We start from the raw sequence: 19618 nt of genomic DNA on the forward strand, positions 1-19618 counted from the left end.
AGCTATGAAAAGGGGGGACTTAAGTGACCTTTGGCAAAGGTAATATTCAGACTTTTTTTCTCGTAAATGTAAGACTTTTTTTCTTGTGAATTTCCAACTTTTTTCTTGTAAATTTACGACTTTATTCTCAAAATCTCAGATTATTCTTTGTTTTCAATGTGGCCTTAATACTATATTGTTGTGAATATGCACTTTTCAATGACTGTAAAGCGCTGCAAGTGGTGAGTAAAGTGCCTTTTTTTAATACTTCTAACTAGGGTTGTGCGATAATATCGGCCACCGATAAATATCGGCCCGATATTTACATAAAATGTGACATCGGCCAACATCGGTATTGTTTTTTTTCTTACATTGAAAGACGACAAGAGTTTTTACTGTCAACGTCGCAGAATTGCAACATCAACATCAACAACATTGAATCATGTAGTTAATACTGTGCTATTTTGAGGAAATAGGGGCAAACCCCCGATATAGGTTTCACAAGAAGTTGCCAGAACTCTTTAGAAATGTTCAAAGGATTGTGCTTCCTCAAAATTGTTATCAGAATCAACATTAGCATGTACAAAACACTTAAAATGGTGACTATTATCCATAAAAGACATGTAACACAGTGTCTTAGTCTTATAATTTTCTTCTGTCGGAACTCAGAATTTAACTCAGAATTTGGCTGTAGTATGAATAATTGAATTAGTGTATGAACAGCTGTCTCCAGATGGTCTGTCACCACTCTGGTTTAGAATGCCTTCATGGCCATCTGGCTCGGCGGAAAAAAATCATCACTTGTTTCATCCAATAGAAAAACGCCTCAGCCCGAAAACTAATTAGCCTCTGTCTTATCTCACAGAGAGGCTGTCAGCTTGTTTCGGTGATATTTGCCTTTCATAAGCACACCTCAGTGACATGGACTTTGAGCGTTCGGGGGCTGAGGGGGGCCGTCTAGTAGTGAATAATGTAACATTCAGGATCAGATGGGAGGATGAATTAAGACTATGTTGCCTGTGCATTCATTTCTACACATCCGTCTGTGTGTGTGTGTGATGTATACAAACGTCAACAAGTGAAAGCAAAGACCTGACACAAGCGCTGCTTTCATAGAACCCATAAAAAATGAGGGTGAGGGTGGAAAAAGACGATGTTGTGTCAACTGTGCAACCACACTGTGTACTTTGTTGAGTCAATGCTGACGTGCTACGAGGGGTCGGGTGGCGTCTCCTCCCCTACTACAAGGACTTGATTTGGGATACTGATGCCCTTCCATAGTGTTTACAGCATTCATTTCACTTTATTCATGGCTTCTACTACAACGCATGTGTAACATTAGATTACATTTACATGCCTATGGAGGGAATTCAATTACTGAGTTTATCCAACTGAAAACTGACTTTTAAGATAAATGTAATCATCACACCAGTCTGACTTACAATAAATGGTACCAAACTAAATGGATAATGCAGTTAGAAGTTGAGCAATATGTTGCAGCACGTATGATGAAGAAAAAAAGCATTGGTACTGAGAGAAGCAGAATTCCATGAGAGAGAAATGAGAAAAGATGATGCTGAGAGACCAAACGTACCGACTCGGGGGCTTTTACGAACACCTTGGTACGACCCAGCTGGAACTGGTCCTGGTCCATGTTGACGGAGCGCATGAGGTGAAGGACGCCTTGTTTCTCGTCTCCTTGCCATGCTGGCCACGACTCTTTAGTCAGGATGGCGTATCTGAGGACAAAAGATCAGTAGATCGCATTCACTGATGACATCAAAGGAGAGCACTGCTGGAAGAACATGCAAAACAACACCAAAACGTACTAAGGACTATATATTTCTGATTTTTAACAGTTTGTTTCTCCAAAATGCCCAGCATGCATCCCAGTCTCTGACCCTAAACGACCAAAAGAGATGCGCTCCCTACTGATTGGCCCTTTGTTCTCTGCGCTCAACATGAAAATCCCTAAAGATCTAAAGGTGGTCCTTCAAGGTATACACAGCCATGCTTTCTTGTGTAATTACATAACAACAATTCATGTCAGAGGTTGTGTTACCTGTTGAGGAACTTCCTGAAGACGCGGCGGTAGGCGTAGCCAGCACGCCTCACCCTGATGTTCTCCTTCAGGCCCAGATACTCCACCTGGTGCTTCACACTGGACACAGCAGCACATATATTATGTACTGAGATATTAAGAAACTATGTATAAAAAAAAAAAAAAAAAAAAAAAGGTTTTCCTTGGCCCATGTCCTAATAGAAAATCATTACATGCTGGGGGATGCACTTCATGGGGTGTCAATGAACAGAATTAATGTGTTGATCACTCCAGTAGGTTTTCAAAGTACAACACAAAGGTGCACAAAAGTCACAGTGTACTTTACATTAGTAATTCCACAAGAAGACTACCGTACATGATTATTGTCATTGTACACACATGAGCTACTTTTTCCCCAACATGTGCGTAAAACAAACACTACTTTGTACATTCAGACTTCCTGTAAAAACAGCAGTTCCGGTGCTAATTAACAGGGCAGACTTCAGCGGACTCACAACAGGAAGTTCATACAGACTCTGAACAATAAAAAAAGAATTGTGCATCGGAACGAGAAGTACCTAAGTAGACCCTGTTAGCGGGAAACTGAAAGTATGTGATAAAGAAGGGGAATGTCCCACAGAGTAAGATGACCTTTATATAGAAGAGTGAAAAATGGACAGAGGCAGGAAGACGACGATGAAGAATTACCGGCTCACTTACCGGCCTTCTTCCCAGTCTCTGGGCTTCTTGGTTTCATTAGGTTTGATACAGCGGATGTAATGTGGAGTACATTTCATCAAAGTGCTCACCAGGTCATTGGCTTGTTTCTGGATGGTTAAATACAAACAGAACCCAAGCGTTTGATTCATGTGATGAACAAACACCAATACATGACTTGTAAGCAAAATTCACCCATTGAAGTATAAGGGACACACACATACACACTTTCTATGAAAACACACCTTTATTTTACTGCCTGCAGTTGTGGGCCGACCCTTCTTTTCCGCATTGAGGTTTTCGGGGAACAGAGCTCTGAAGAAGGCTCTGTTGGAGGACAAAGGAAAGTAAGTTGCTATCAACATGCTATCTTCCTCCACGGGAGCGCATACAAAAATGCTGTTAATGATTCAACAAACAAAGGCCTTCAACAAAAAAAGTCAACCATTTACATTCCGAATCTCCTCAGCAAGGTCATAGTTGTAGATGGCTGAACTGAGAAATGACTTGCTCTCAAATCCTCCCTGGGAAAGCGTAAACATAACTGATGGATTGTACTTTGAGGCAATTGCTGACGTGACCTGACTGTTGCAATGCAGAACTATATGGCCCTTTTTTGGGCATGGCACCATTAGCATAGGAGTATCCTAAAAATGGACACCACATGGCTCAATATATGGCAATAGAGGAGAACTGTGATTTGATGGCTGATAATCAGCAAAAGAAAGTTAAATACACTGCGCACACAATGATTAGACATTATTGATTATTAGTTTTATTATTTAACAATAACGGCCTTCTTGGTCAATCCAAAATATTAATAAACATCAATGGCTTTTGTTGAGAATATCTCTCTGTGCACAATTATTAGGCAACTATTAGTGCGCTGAATTATTAGGCAACTCAAACAAAAACATTTCCACCTCACTACTTCATTTTAATTTTTTTAAAGACAGAATGACAAACAAACATCACAAGCTTTACAAATAAATATTTCTGACATTTCCAAAATGAAATCAGTGACCAATATAGCCACCCTTCTTTTCAACAGCACGAAAAAGCCTTCCATCCATGGAGTCTTGTCAGTTTCTCGATCATCAGCTTTTTGTGTAGCCGCAACCAAAGCCTCCCAGACACTGTTCAGAAAGGTGTACTTTTTTTTCTTCACTGTAAATCTTAGGTTTAAGAAGGGCCCACAAGTAGTCAATGGGGTTTAGGTCATGTGAGTAAGGAGGCCATGTCATTATTTTTTCATCTTATTTCTAAATATCGCAGTGAGAAATATACTCTGTACGTTTGACGGTGCCTGAGTCATATCAACTCTCACTTACACATAAGTTACAACCACAATTCTTTTTTAAAGTCAATCAGTGCATGCATTATCTTGACAATCTGATGGATGGAGGCATACAATAGATTTTTGCCTGCTCTGAACAGCCGTTTTTACCAAAAATAGGGTGTCCTGATATATAGTTCAAACACGCTGCTATTATTATATTGTTCTTTGTCTTGTTGGAATTCCTTTCCCATCTTGTTCTGTGTGTAGATCTAGCTTTGTGTGTGGATCTAAAAGCTGGGTGGCCAGAGAACAAAGGCCCTGTAGGTTGTGTGTACCAATAACATCCAGCTGACACACAATACTAGTCGTTTCTTTCTTCTCTTCAACCTGCTGTGCACAGGAATGAGGCGGCTCCCTTCTTTTTCAAGCTTCTTTTATGATGGACATGCATACATGGGGAATGTAGCATGCAGGATGTATTCTGAAGCACATGTCTGCAGGGCGCTGTGACAAAAAAGCTTGTTCACAAAAGGAGGCGGCAGGCGGGAGGTTACGCAGACAAAACGCTTTGCACCGATGGCCCCTTTGACACAAGGAAAATACAGAGGAACCAGATGGGTCCCCTCAGTGCAGCTCCCGCAGGGAGTCCACACACTCTGAAGGCCAGAATGGGGCTGACCCTGAAAGCTGTATATCTGGATTGCAGCCAGACGTGATTCAAGGTTAAAGGGCAACACATTATCCCACCCTGCACACTCCTCTTCTATCCCACCCACCTTTGGATGCACTGTAAGGTCTGGTTCAAGCCCAAGTGCATGCATCACAATATTAGCCTTGATATTGATATTGACTTCCTGTCTGCCTTTCACTCAGCTCCCCTTGGGAAGACATTTATAGCAACACACATAAGCCTGAGTCTTATGTCTTAAATGGCTTATTTTCTCTGATTATGTCTACTATATTGTGTAACATGAGTGAAAGATGGAGTGTTACTTCATGTCTAGAGGGCTCTAATTATGTTAAAAACCGTATTTAGAAGGTCGTACACAGTTTTTTTATGCACTAACTACAAAAATATTCCATTTATAAATAAGGACTCCTACTTTGTGGAATTTCACTTATTACACTCGGGTCTGGAACCTAATTAACCGCCATAATTACTCCAGTTTTAGCACATACAGTATTGCCTCTGATATGATGACCTTTTATAGGTCTGTTAAATGTTAACTGGCAATTTCCATGCTGATTCAATCAGATCAGGTCTGCATTAAACATGGTTTGATGTTACAGCTTCTGACTCTTCACGTACAATCAATTTGAAAAGTTTGACAGTCATGTTTCATATCTTTACATACAATATATAAATACATGTTAATCTAATTGTGTGTAATTCTCACCAAAAATGTAATGAGAAACAACCTATCATTACAATAAAAAAATTGGCAAATTAAAAAAAACAAAAAAGAGTAGACCAGAAGTAAGCGACAAACTCCTCGCCAATGAAAATAACCTCCTTAGCAGAGGTAACAAAATGAATATCAAAACCTGATGGCATGTGACGTCAATGAAATAGGAGTCACTCACATTTGACTGCCCTGCATGAGCTCAATGAGGTCAGTGAAAAGGACGTCTCGGTTCCTTTCACAGAACCCATCTGCGTCGTAGGACACCTGGAAAGGAGGACAGGGCCATTATGAAGTAGGACAAGGTTAAGCTGTTGAAAAGCACAGCCTGATGACAATACCACATGTGGACTCTTATTAACACCCTAAATAAATAGATTGTATTTTATAGGTGTAGGGTGTATTTCAGGTATACGGAGGGAAGAAAAAAAAAAACTTGACACCTCCCAGGTGTTCTGTCGCATTCAAAGAAAAGTATAAATCCCTCCACCTTTGTAGCCTGAGAATTGAGGAATGTTTAAAGTCTTTATAGGACAGCTCATTAAGCCTGCAGCATGTGTGCCAAGCTGAGGCCACCAAACATCTGGAGGACAGGGACCGACTGCCTGCCTGCCTGCTTGCCTGCCTGGGCCCAAAAATAAGGGTAAATATTAAAACCAGAAGGAGAAATATGTGTCATGTTGTTACTTAACAGGCAGACTGACCTTATACTGTATACACAAAGAGGCGGAGTACTCCAGACGCCTAACCAGAAGCCCAAGTCATATTTATGGCAGCTCACACAAGGCGGGAGCAGCAGCAATTCCCATGCAGACGGTACAAAAATAACATTTTAATAACCTTCTGTGTGCACACAATGCTACACCACTAATGTACGTACAAGATGGAGAAACACAATCACTGTTTATAATATAGGAGTATGCCAGAGTATAAAAACCGTATCATATTATGCAAAATGTATTTATTAATGTTGTGTATCTCCCGATGAGTGTGAGAAAAACCTATCATCTCCCGCACAATTGCTCAACCTTTGAGAGAAGAGGCGCTCAAATGGTCGCTTTTGAAGTTCCGCATTTTCATGACGATACTGCCTCTGACCCTGCCCTAGCCATGTATACGCCATGTATACGCCCACCATTTTACAGGCTTTGCTACCCATCTTAAAGCAAAGTCTGAAACTCTGCCAACTATCAGTCAGCCAGCTACATACGTGGGAGGCTAAACTAGCCTAGCATGATGATGCTGCTAAAACGTGACTGCAATGTTATCACAGTAGCTCGCTTAGCTATGCTAGTGTTGCTAATGTTTGTGTCCTCCTGTCCCACTCTTTAATGTTACGTTGTTCTATGTGATATGTCATCTATTACATTGGAGAAATGTAGTGTTAGTGTATGTGTACAAAGTGGATATAGTGAACAATAGTGCTTCTTGGAGACACACCTGTCAAACACACCTCATTAGCATTAATGCTACAGACACACAAGCAGGGCTTATTAAAATGGCTAAATTCCAGTGTCAAGACTAGATTTTGGCCAACGCTTCCAATACACCATTGTGCGCCCTCTGAGACTTTTGTAAAGTTGTTGGAGTACTGCATAATATGGGACCTTTAATGATGTGTATTCATTATTGTGGTGTACAACTACACCATGAATAAGGTGACCAGAATATTAGTAACAGTGCAATTGTACATCACGGCAAACTCCAACCACATTGATACAGGCCAACGGAGTGTACCTAATAAATTGTCCAGCTGGTGTAGTGCTTGTGGCGAAAGACTGACCAACCTTGCCAGCATAGTGGTGGATGATAAAGCCTTGGTTCCAGCTGTTGAAGTGCTCATGAGTGTTGATCTGAACCCGCAGCTTCTGCAGCATGGTCTGGTCTGCCCCCTCGCCTACTGCGTGCATGGTGGCACACACGTCGTCCAGGATGCTCATGATGCCAGGAGGATTCTGGGAAGACGGGGGGGCGGGACAGTGACTTGTGACGCACTCTGTAAACCTGTCACAGGCAGTTTTTTGACTACTGCCAAAGACTACTTTCATGGCTGTTTGGTTAACCTAAACAAGCCAATGATAAGCTCCAGCCCTAAAAAGTACCATTAGAGGTTGATGATTAATGGCCTCCAAAGTCTCATTGTTTTATTATTATCTGACCATAAAGAAGTGCTTTAAAAGTAGAGCAATGTGGATCTCAGTGGTCACACACTGTTCTGTTTGAGCCAACAGTCTCAACACTAAAGTCTGTCCACTAACAGAAGTGTCTTGTTAAAAGCAACAGCTGAGGAATAAGGCGCTGATATGGATATCTTTGCCTCCTTTCAGGCGGGACCAGTTTTTTTTGTTTTTTTTGTTTTAAAGCACTTGTTCAATGGATTAAACATCTCAGTGAGACTTTTTGGAGATTTTTTTGTGCCAAAATTAAATATAAAGCCAAAATAAAAAGATAATTAAAGTATGAATTAATCACATTGTGAATTATTTTATATTTTTATATTTTAAAACAATTTCCAAATTATTTATTTCATCATCGAGAAACATTTTTCATGGCTTTTAAAATGATTTATGATGTTTAAAGTTATTTAATTATTTAAGGTTTCATTTATGTTGCATTTTATGGCACTTTTCACTTGGCTTAAGTCTAGGTCACAACCGGTCATATGGGCTCCAACGGTCGGTCTACGTGGAAAAAAAAACCAACAAACACACGATGGGAGTCTGTGTGACGTGCTGATTTTCGAGCTGCAGACTGGAGGTTCTTTGTCCTGCCAAACAAACTCTCCGGGCACTTATGTTCTTTTTCAAGTTGCAAGACAAACTTACGCACTTGGTGCCTCGTCCGTACAGCTAACGTGGGTCTTTTGTACATTTTGCTGGTGTCAGGTTTGGACAAAATGTCAATTTTTTTTCATGTTTTGCACTTGCAGACTCCTTTGTGTGTTGTGCGCCACACGTGCACCCCACACACATAAGTAGCACTGCCAACGCACTTTCAGATATTTCGTACGTCCTACATGCGTGTCGAGATCTTACTCCTCCATGGTCACCACAACTACGTTCCGCACAAAAAAAAACAAATAAAGCAAATAAAAAAATCCAGTGATTTGGAGAACGGCAAAAATCGCACAGCCAAAAAATCGTTCGCCCGGTTGTGCCCTTTAGGACAGGGGTCTCTATTTTTCCAGCTTTTGTTGTTTTTTTTGTTCAATTAATTTTTTTCTTGGGCTTAGGCAAATAAATAAATACAACTGTAATCAAAGTAAAATAAATAATTTGACATTCCATTCAATATACACATGTCGTTAAATGTATCATGAATGAAATCATTTGGAAAATGTTTTAGTTTAGAATATATTTCAAAAGGTAACTACTTAACGGACCTGATACGTTACAAATTACTTAACATTTGACTTGAGTTCTATTTTAATTATCTAGTTTCTTTTGATTTTTATTTGATTTTGGTACAAAAAGCCCTCCATGAATCACGTTAATCACGCACTAGTTAGCTTGAAAATGCACAAGCCTTATTACATTACAGACAGAAAGAGAAACAAACCCTGGCATTTCTAACAATGTTATGTTCCTATTACTATTTTATTTAAAACAATACAGTTAACCGTAAAAAAAAATAGTACGATAGTATGATGATGAATGTATTTATCCATAATTTGTTCCGCATACACAAAAGCCCTGTTTTAAAATGTGTGGCGCAGGTTGGATCTGAACTCTGTACAACACTAAGACTGAAAGAAAGACTGCTTATACAAAGATAACAAAGGTTATTTTTAGTGTTTTTTTTTAATAAACAATCCTAGCGACAGCTTTAAATGACACTGGTTTGGAGTGGCATAGAGCTGCACTGAATCAATACTGAGAAGGGTTTCTAATATTTTGGCATATGAAACAGCCAACTTGTCACTACAACTTGAGCATTATTATCTTTATGAAAGCTAAATTCTTGTATTGGATCCCATTCTCTAATTTGATGACAATTCTACAGTATTTGCTGGCTGCATATCATTTATAATTTACTTTGCTTTCGATGAGGTCGCAGACAATCTTGTTATTGAAGTACTCAATGGGAGTCCACTTGATGCCCTCCTGAACGTACTCCTCCTACAAATGCATGCAAAGAAAATAGAAATCATCATAAGGAGGTTGAAAATACAAGACAAAGTATAAATAGTGCAGAAGAACGTCACCTGCTCTGCCTTTAAAGTCAACTCAATGAATATTTGCTGCAATTTTTCATTCACAAAGTTGATGCAGAACTGCTCAAAGCCGTTTTTCTAAAGAGGAGGGACACAATATGGTTAATAAAAGGCAGCTGAGGACGGATATCCTCTGAGCTCAGCGGGCTTTGTTTTTAGTGGGAGCTATAAGCTATCAGAGGAAGGGCCGCATTGTGTCATTCACATCACAATGGGCTTTGGGTCGAGCCTTCTGTGTGCTGCTCGTCTGCATCTTCCTGCATGATGACCTTTTCTGAGAGAACCTTCTAACTGTCGGCATTGCTTTTATTTATGCACAGACTCCAATGTTGACTTCTTATGAGGAATCCAAAGTAGTGCAAGAACAACCCCGTGATGCAAACTATACAAACACATAATCAGATTAGACGTACATGTTGGCATCTGCTCTTTCAATCAGGGGATGAGACGCAATCCGCATTGTTGAGAATTTAAGGCTTATCCTCCGTGTTTAATCTCTTTAAACGTTCAAAGTTAAGAACTGTTTAATGTACACTCTGGGTCAGCTTGTCAAACACTTACTTGGAAAATCTCAAAACCGTAAATGTCCAAGACGCCAATATTCAACTCCTGTTGTTCCTTCACCATGGCTTTGTTGATGGACTGAGAACACAATTCAGTTCAATTAAAGCTCTGTTTCATACTTACAGTGAGTGTAGTCACATGATCATTAGGATTGCGTCTACCTCTACTGTATACCATACCTCAACCAAGTAGTCAAAAACACGTGAGTGCAGTGCTTTGGAGAGGGCGTCCCTTGTGTAACACGCCTGCTCCACGTTCAAGGTCACATCAATAGACTCGTGGGTGCTCCCCCATTTGCTGTCCATCTTCCGACTGGTCAGCTTCTCCTTCAGACGGTTCTGGTCGATTCCCAGCAAAAAGGCAGGGAATGCCAGAACTGTAAGAGAAATGTAAAATGTATTAATTTGTTTTCTACCTTTTTCTAGTCAAATACATTTGCTGTGAGGCGGGGTACACCATGAGCTGGTCACCAGCCTATCACAGGACTCATTAACAAAACAACCATTCACACCTATGGACAATTTGCAGCCTTTATTAACCTAACATGCATGTTTTTGACTAAGGACGCACACGCTGGAAGCATACAAACTCCACATAGATCAGTACTGGCCCCAGAGCCTCCTGCATGTGAGGCACCACCATACGAAATGGAAAATTGGTTATCCCAAACTGCAAGGAGACCAGGAGTGCAAATAGAAGTACATTGTAACCTTTGCAAAGCAGTGACTGCTCTGTCTCCATTCTGTACTGCAAACCAGAAAACATTTCTGATGATGTCAGTGTTTGCAAGGTTGGCAAACACTGGCATTTTTGGTGATTATGCAACTGAAAGAATATAAGTCATGAAAAATAAGTGCTGAATACAAGCTGCTAAAAAAAGTGTGAGCACATAGCAGATCATTCGCCCCAACTTGGCGTTGATGCTGTCCCCTGAGAGCCCCTCCCTGTCTTATTAACGTGACTCACTTCCCCTAAAAGGAAATGGCCCTCAGGTCGGCACATTGACTGTGTCTGGGAATGCGTCAGTCCACAGCAGTAGTTCTCTTTTTGGGACTGTGGGGTGGGGAACAGAGTCTACAGGCTAGCTTGGAGCATGTGCAAAAGTCATCTTTTGTGTTAGGTGCTGCTGATTGGACCTCAAGTTGCACCATGGAAGCTTTTTATTATTCAAAGTGGCAGCTGGTTGGACAGTGGCACGGAGACTGAAAATCAAACAGAAAAGTAGGCACCCTACACTGTGAGTGTAAGGTGAGGCCACTTACACTCTTCACTCTCCACAGCAGCGTAGTTGCCAGACTCCTTGAAGCTGATGTTGCCAACGTGCAGGACCCCGGCCACAATCTGAAGCACCATGGCACGGTCCGCGTCTGAGATGCCGATCACTTCCATGGCATGCTGAGGACACACAGAGGAAACAATTACCTTTTACTGGTGGATACACTTGCTGTCACAAATACACTTGCATAAAAAAAGCTGGTAAAAGCGATGAGAGGGAACAAGTGTACCATGGTCTCCTGGAAATCATTTTTGTCATTAATGTCCTCCACTTTGTAGGACCCGGACTGGTTGAGGTAAGTGTAATAATCCAACGTTGTGATTCCCAGGCTACTCTTCTGCTCGCCACTGGCTCCTTCAATCAGCTGCACACACAACATACAGTAATTCCTATACCAGTTCACATCTGCATTCAATTCTCTTAGATGCTCCTCTTTGCATGGAAAAAAACTAATGGTAACACTTTACAGTAAGGTACACAAAATTACAGTAGTTAATGAGTAACGAACCTACCTAGCCCTAACCACTACTCATTAGTTACTCAATCGTTCTTACTCAATTACTTCTTCAGTTACTACTTTAAATTTATGAGCCTTAGTTCCTCCATAACTACTCTACTCATTAGTTCCTCAGTAACTAGTCTAAATTTATGTGCCTTAGTCATTAGTTCCTCATTAGCTCTTCATTACGTCCTCAGCATCCACTGTATTTTTGTGTACCTTATTGTAAAGTGTGACCTACCAAATATATAAAACACATTTTTTTCCTTTTTGCAATCATCTTTTATTTGGGGTTTTTGTTATTTTTTTAAATACATAAAGTCAAATAAAAATAAATAAATTCATTTTAAAAAATTCATAAAAAAAGAGAGGTTGCCTTATATTCGGGGTTGTGTTATATTTGGGACAATACATTAGGTACTATGACAATCAAAAGATGTTTTTGGATATATTTGGACAAAAGTATGAGGACACTTGCATACAAGACTGCCTGAATGGACCTTGCTTTGTGTCCTTGGAACTGGCGCACTGGAAAAAGAAAAGGACCTTCCCAAAACTCTTCACACAAGTTGGAAGCGTACAAATATCTATCATGCCTCAGTAAGATGAAAATGTATGTTGCATGGTGTCAGGTCCATGTTGGCCACGTAGGCAGGAGATCTGAAAGATCTGGGTTCAAATCTCCATTGGGCATCTCTGTGTGGAGTTTCCATGTTCTCCCCATGCGTGCATGGGTTTTCTCGGAGTACTCTGGTTTCCTCCCACATTCCAATAACATGCATGTTAGGTTAACTGGTGACTCTAAATTGTCCATAGGTATGAATGTGAGAGTGAATGATTGTTTGTCTATATGTGCCCTGCGATTGGCTGGCGACCAGTCCAGGGTGTACCCCGCCTCTCGCCCAAGGTCAGCTGGGATAGGCTCCAGCATACCCCCGTGACCCTAGTGAGGATAAGCGGCATAGAAGATAGATGGATGGAGGGTGTCAGGTGCAACCACTAATTGATTCATCATTAATTAATAATTGCCATTGTCCATTTTTAACTCCTACTTTCTCTCCTTGATTCAGCATGATACTTTGATTTTGTTTGTTTACTTTATTTGTTTCAACTGTGGTTGTTGCTAAAGTGGTTTATAAATAAAGTTGATCAAATCAAGTCAATCATTAAGAGGCGTGTCTTAACACAATAGCGTACATCAAGTTGAGCATAGCCTGATTTCCCCTCTCAGGCCCCGTTGGTGAGCCAATTGTTTCCTCATTGTGCAGTCCAGTTTCAAAATAGCCCCCACCTGATAGAATATATGGAAACTCCTCTCGCCAGGATTCCTCATGACGACACGTGACTTCTCCAGAAGGAAGTTGGAGATTTTCCCTCCGTCTGGTTCACCACCGTTGCTGAACTGGATCTCAAAGTATTTCCCCTGATGGATCACAGAGAGAGACGATTTCATCAGTGGGGTGGGATGCGTGGAGTTTACAGACAGGAGCTGTGGGCTCAGATGTGCTGCTGTGCTGCTGTGTGTCTGTAAAGCGTGATGTGTGTGTGTGTGTGTGTGTGTGTGTGTGTGTGTGTCTTTCTTTATGAACCTTTTACTGCCATTTTGTCTTCCTCACCAGACAGGGAAGTAATGTAATATCTTTTCCAGTCGCTTTAAAAGTGAGTGTGCTAGAACTGACGGAGAACAGAGACATGATTTATCCAAGGACGCCACCTCAAAAAGTTGGTTGTTGGAGCCAAAATAAATATGATTTCTCCAAAACTGGACTTCACTTACCCAACTATTGTGTTGCAATTTAACTATTAACTAAACCGCACCAGTTTACTCTTAAAAAAGTTCAGCGCCTTTTGTCAAACAGGCTTGAGGTTTATAGTTTTGCGCAAAGAGTGTAAAAAATGTCTCGTTTTGCGTGCAGTATTTGAAATTGACTTTCAGGTAATGCTAATAGTTTTATTTTCAACATGCATAAAAGGTTACGTTGAAGTACATTGCGTGTTTTTAATTTTTTTTAGCAATTTTTATCAAAAATGATAAAGCTGTGTAATATATAGTTTATAGATGGCTTTTATAATAATATATATTAATAATTAAGAGTAACGGTTGACAGTAAAGTAAAACTAATTCTTCTCAATAAGATGTGTGTGAGATATTGTGAAGTCTTCTTACAAATCTACTGGAGTTGTTGTTCCTCACAGTCTTGGCGTTGCCAAAGGCCTCGAGCAGCGGGTTGGACTGCAGGATAATGTCTTTGACGTGCTGTGAGGACACACAGAGGGACATGTACAGTGAGCGACATCTCGCACAACACGGCAGAGCCCATCCCATCAGTACAGCACATTCTTCACACCCTCGCTCGTGAGCGTGACTCTGGAACTTTCCTCTCAAACATTATTGTATAAACGCACAAAAAATCTGGAGGACATCTTTCCACAACACATGAGATTGAAAGGACAGACTGGTAGTTGCTTTATAAAAGAATCTTTTTACTCCAGCCTGTCCCACAGAAGATTAACACGGTTAGATTAGCACTTAATCATAAATATTTCCTTGCTTCCACCAAGAAGGACAATTGTTTTAGCTACTTTTTGGCAACCTTTCCTAAGAGAGTAAACAGCAGTGTTACGGTACCAAAAAAGGTGGCGTAAGACAACCTGTGGCCCAGTCAATGGGAACAGAATGGGAAGAACACAAAACGCCTGAATTCATTGTTGTCTTTTGTTTACTGTGTAACATTCCTCCTCTGTGTTGAATTCATTGGTGGGTTAAGTTGTGGCTCACCCCGCAGTGGAAACACAAACCACATCAGATTTACTGTATCAAATTGGACTGAATTGAACTGTACTGCCTAGTGGAAACGAGGCTCTGTAATCCATTGTGCAGTTTTGCAGCATAATGCAACATCTCAATCTGAAACCCGAAAGACAGTTCTTTCATGGAAAAAGTGTATTGAACATACAAACGTTATCCCACTGACACTGCAGTGCAGGCATTTCCTCATCACATTTAGATTTTTATCGAGTGAAGACAGGACATCTTATTTGGGGGCGTGACAGATGTCTAGAGAGGGTGGATTATATTAAGGAGCTCTGACTTGCATAGAAAATAAAGTACAAACAAAGCAGATAAAAGTATTTTGACTTGAAGACTTACGTTTGAATAGTCATCGTATCATTTAAGCAAAAACTAAAAAATGACAGGAAGCATGGGCCATTTTGATATTTTGTAATATACATTTCATGAAAAAACTGCAGGCGGCACGGTGGCTGAGTGGTTAGCCTGTTGGCCACACAGTTAGGAGATCTGGAAGATAAGGGTTTGAATTTCCATTGGGTATCTCTGTGTGGAGTTTGCATCTTTCTCCCCGTGCGTGCGTGGGTTTTCTCCGGGTACTCCAGTTTCCTCCCACGTTCCAAAAACATGCATGTTAGGTTAATTGGTGACTCTAAATTCTCCGTAAGTGTGAATGGTTGCTTGTTTATATGTGCGACAAGTCCAGGGTGTACCCAGTCTCTCCTCCGAAGTCAGCTGGGATAGGCCCCAGCATACCCGTGACCCTAGTGAGGATAAGCTGCATAGAAAATGGATGGATGCACGGATGGATGGATGTGTTCCCTCGCTGTATCGCGGTTCACATTTTGCGGATTCGCTGAATTTTTAAACTTTTTTGAGAATGTTTAAACAAGAGAAAATGTTAGAAAATGTTATAGCCTCTCTGAGAAAAGTGTATAAAATGTATGGTGAGGGGTTTTACAGCCTTAAAACATATTTAATAATTGTAAAAAAAAAAAATAATTACAAAACAATTGGCTACTTCGCAGATTTCACTTATTGCAGGCTATTTTGGGAACCTACAGCATGTCCCGCGATAAATGAGGGAACACCGTATCATTGTAAATGTTCTTGTCCTAATATTGTGACTGTATTCCCATAATATTTTAACTTTATTCCTGTAATATTATAACTTTTTCCACAACTTAAATTTAAAAAAATTAGGACTTCATTTTGTTTTGTTTCTCATAATATTTTATGTATTATATTGTATTGTATTGTATTATTATATATAATATACATAATATTATTATATTTTTTTCTTTAATATGTAAACTCTATGCTACTAAAATGACATTGTTTTTCCACATAATATTACAAGTTTATTCTCATAAAATTGTAACATTTTTCTTGTGAGAATACAGCTTTTTTCTCTGATTATTTGGACTTTATTCTCGTAAATTTACAGCTGTTTTTTCTATTTCTGCTGCTGTTGTTGTTTTTATTTTTCCAACTACTTAAGTAAAGTTTCTTACGGTAATTATGACTTTATTTTAATCATTTTATTTTATTCTGGTAACATTGTAACTTTTCTGGAGACTAATTTTGTAAAATTACAACTTTATCCATTGTTTTGTGTTTTTTATAATATTACAACTTTAAAAAAAAATATGTCACGCAGTTAAAAACATTAAACTAAGAAACAAAACACATGACTTTGTGGTAAAGACGACAAAGCGTTAGCATCAGTGTGATGCATTTTCAGTCTGGGCCTAATTCTCCTTATATGCCACAGGTTAATAAAAGATTGCATGTAACGGCCTGTGGGCCGCATTTTGGGCACCCATGAAGTACAGACAGAAAAAAGGTTTTAATGTGGAAAAACTTGCATTTACATCATTCCTGTCATATTAGCCGCTGGGAGAAAAGTACATTGGTTCAGCCCTGTCCTGGACTCGTACGAAGGTCTTGCAGAATGAGAGTTGAGAGTTGTCCCGCTGTCCCACTGTCCCGCTAAAAGCTCGGACTGTCAACTCCATGTCAAGCACGACACTTTAAGGTGTCCGAGAGTGAGGTTTACCAAGGTACTGTACATCCGCACAGCCACACTGGCTGGCACCTGTTACATACATATTCCCATTGATCAAAAAAATGGCCTTGCCTGCACCCTGGGTCCGCCTCCTGACACTCTGGAGATGTATCCCATGATGTATTTGGCTGCCACAGTCTTACCGGCTCCACTCTCGCCACTAAAAAAAAAAAAGACAAAAAAACATTACATTTGCGTACTAGTTTCTTAATCATGTTTATTTGATGTACTGGGTATTAAATAGTGTTCAATATTGATAGAAAGCTCCATTGTTGGCTTCTATTTTTTAAGCAGTGCTTATGTGCAAGCGCTTCTCTTTTTGTCACAGTTCTGCTTGTACTTGTTTGCCCGGTTCAGGACTTTTTGTGGTTTTGGACAATTAGTTCCTGTTTTGTGCTGGAGAAAATTTCCCTGCTGCACTTAACTCACAGCGACAATCGTAAATTATCTTAATGTTTCATTAGAGAAAGAAATCCAAACAAATTGGAAGTCAACCGGTGTCCTGCAATGTATTGTGCTTGACTTTAGAGGTTTGACTGTATAACTGTATGTATAACCATGATACCAACATGCATGTTGCATCCTTAAAAGAAAATATATACAGAATTTGTGGGACAGGCTTGTACTGTACTTGTTTTTCCAGTTCAGGATTTTTTGTGTTTTTGGACATTTAGTTCCTGTTTTGTGCTGGAGAAAATTTCCCTGTTGCAACTCACAGTGACAATTGTTAATTATCGTAATGTTTCATTAGAGAAAGAAAGAGTTGTTGCTCAACATAAGAGTCTTGGATTTCGTAATAAATTCCCCAAAATTACAGCAGAAAGTTAAACACATTGAAGTCAAGTCACATTTATTCGTAAATGACACAAAAGATGTACATAATGTCAGACTTGAAAGCGCTGTCAATAAATTGTGACCTCAGTTCAGCGAGCATCAAATGAACAACTTGCTTTTTCTTTAGCTTTTTTGCAATCATCACTTGTTATCAAAGTTAAGATGTTTTGGTGTTTTGCCGTTTTTGTACACTTGGTTGAACAAAAATGGAACAAAAATTGCAATCTCGATTCACACTATAACATGCAGTCTAATTTAATTTCTAAATATCAACAATTGTGTAATATTTTACGAAAGGAGCTGCATCACAAACACATGCTGCAATGTTTTTACAAGCATTCATGCTGCGCTGCACTGTCATTAGCATGACGGCCGGGACTTCCCCCTCACTCTGCTCGTCCCCTGTTGAGCCTTGGCCAATGAGGCGTGTTTGGCTGTAATTCACCAACTTGTGGGAGAAGCGATCGCAGTAAGTGACTGTTTTTTTGTCTTGTCATTATTATGTGCATGAATGTATTGCAGAGCGAGCGATCATGTTTTTTGGACTTTATGGATTATTTTGTCTATTCATTTCTACAAAAATTCCCAGTCACCTGCCCTTCCAGGACCTCCCATTAGGAATGTTAGAAAAAGTCCAATAATAATGGCAGAGCAGGTCATCCAGACACCTGAAGGTTGGCGGTTCAATCCTCGCTCCCTCCACCCAGTCACTGGGCAAGACATTTCACCTACCTTGCCTCCAGTACTGCCCACACTGGTGTATGAATGTCAATGAATGTTTGGTGGTGGTCGGAGAGGCCGTAGGCACGAATTGTTAGCCACACCTTCCGTCAGACTACCCCAGGGCAGCTGTGGCTACAGATGTAGATTATCACCGCCAGTGTGTGACTGAGGCGTGAAAGTACATGGCCCTGAACATGGTGTGTGTGTAAAAAAAAAAAAAAAACGTTCCAGGGGACATATTTTGCAGACTCATGCAGCCCCACTTGTGTGACAAGTGAGAAACACTTTAAAATTGTATAGTAAACAAAGGTCACAAAATCACAACAGTTTGACCTTGGAATAGATTATTACTCTTTATGGATGACCTATGGAAAAAAGGTTCAAAATCCAAACAAATTGGAAGTCAACTGGTGTCCTGCAATATATTGTGCTTGACTTTAGAGGTTTGACTGTATAACTGTATGTATAACCATGATACCAACATGCGTGTTGCATCCGTAAAAGAAAATACATGGAGAACTTGTGGGACAGGCGACTGCATGTTAATCTTGTTGAAGGCACACGTAGCATTCATCTCAATTCCCACACCCTACGCTCTGCTTTCCCTCCTTGACTTTCAGGTCATACTTATTTGGATGCATGTGGCTTGGCAGCGGAGGACTGATGTTTTTTCTCCTGCGCCTTAAAGTAGAGTTGGCTCGGTAAATGCTGTGTGAGAAACACAGCTGCAGCCTGTTAGCGGCGGCCAGAGGAAGTCATGGGAGCCACTCTTCTATTAACCCTCCCCCAATAGTCCAGAACCTCCACCGTTTGGACAGAGGCCTCCACGCTACATGCTGTTAAGTGCTCACGCAACAACAAGACGTGATGCATGTGAGTTTTTGTGTCTGTCTTCTATTTTTAAGCACATGAGTATCAGCGCTGTGGGGGTCAGCTGCAGTATTTACCGTCTGCAGATTTATCAACCAAACATCAGACATAAGTTAACTATTAACTTCCATTAATCATTACTGACATCAACTCGGAAGAGGAACGTCAGCAATTTGCTTCCTCATAGAAGTGTGCAGCCTTGAAATGATGTTGATAATAATGGAATACAGTCAAAGACAAATTCTTGACTCTTGGATAAATCTGGCATCATATGAAATCAGAACAATCTATAGTGTAAATGAAAGCATGTTAAACGTTTGAAACTGGGCTTAGAGCAACTTGGTTTTGATTACAAATCCAC

The 19618-nt window shown here is 40.2% G+C and overlaps 1 protein-coding gene across 2 annotated transcripts in view; it reads right to left on the reverse strand.

Annotated features, from left to right (window-relative positions):
• Positions 1-19618, reverse strand: part of myo1ea (myosin IEa) — a 58141-nt gene that overhangs the window by 13758 nt on the left and 24765 nt on the right. For both annotated transcript variants that reach the window (XM_054769854.1, XM_054769853.1), the window contains exons 5-19: positions 16903-16990; positions 14139-14228; positions 13263-13394; positions 11702-11836; positions 11459-11591; positions 10376-10572; positions 10194-10274; positions 9624-9710; positions 9454-9537; positions 7207-7374; positions 5601-5686; positions 2983-3064; positions 2741-2847; positions 2042-2140; positions 1574-1718 (exon numbers count right to left, since the gene is read on the reverse strand). In XM_054769854.1, coding sequence (XP_054625829.1) covers positions 1574-1718; positions 2042-2140; positions 2741-2847; positions 2983-3064; positions 5601-5686; positions 7207-7374; positions 9454-9537; positions 9624-9710; positions 10194-10274; positions 10376-10572; positions 11459-11591; positions 11702-11836; positions 13263-13394; positions 14139-14228; positions 16903-16990 — 1714 coding nt within the window. The remainder of the gene's footprint in view (positions 1-1573; positions 1719-2041; positions 2141-2740; positions 2848-2982; positions 3065-5600; positions 5687-7206; positions 7375-9453; positions 9538-9623; positions 9711-10193; positions 10275-10375; positions 10573-11458; positions 11592-11701; positions 11837-13262; positions 13395-14138; positions 14229-16902; positions 16991-19618) is intronic.

This window comes from Dunckerocampus dactyliophorus, chromosome 3, assembly GCF_027744805.1.
Source record: "Dunckerocampus dactyliophorus isolate RoL2022-P2 chromosome 3, RoL_Ddac_1.1, whole genome shotgun sequence".
NCBI lineage: Eukaryota > Metazoa > Chordata > Actinopteri > Syngnathiformes > Syngnathidae > Dunckerocampus > Dunckerocampus dactyliophorus.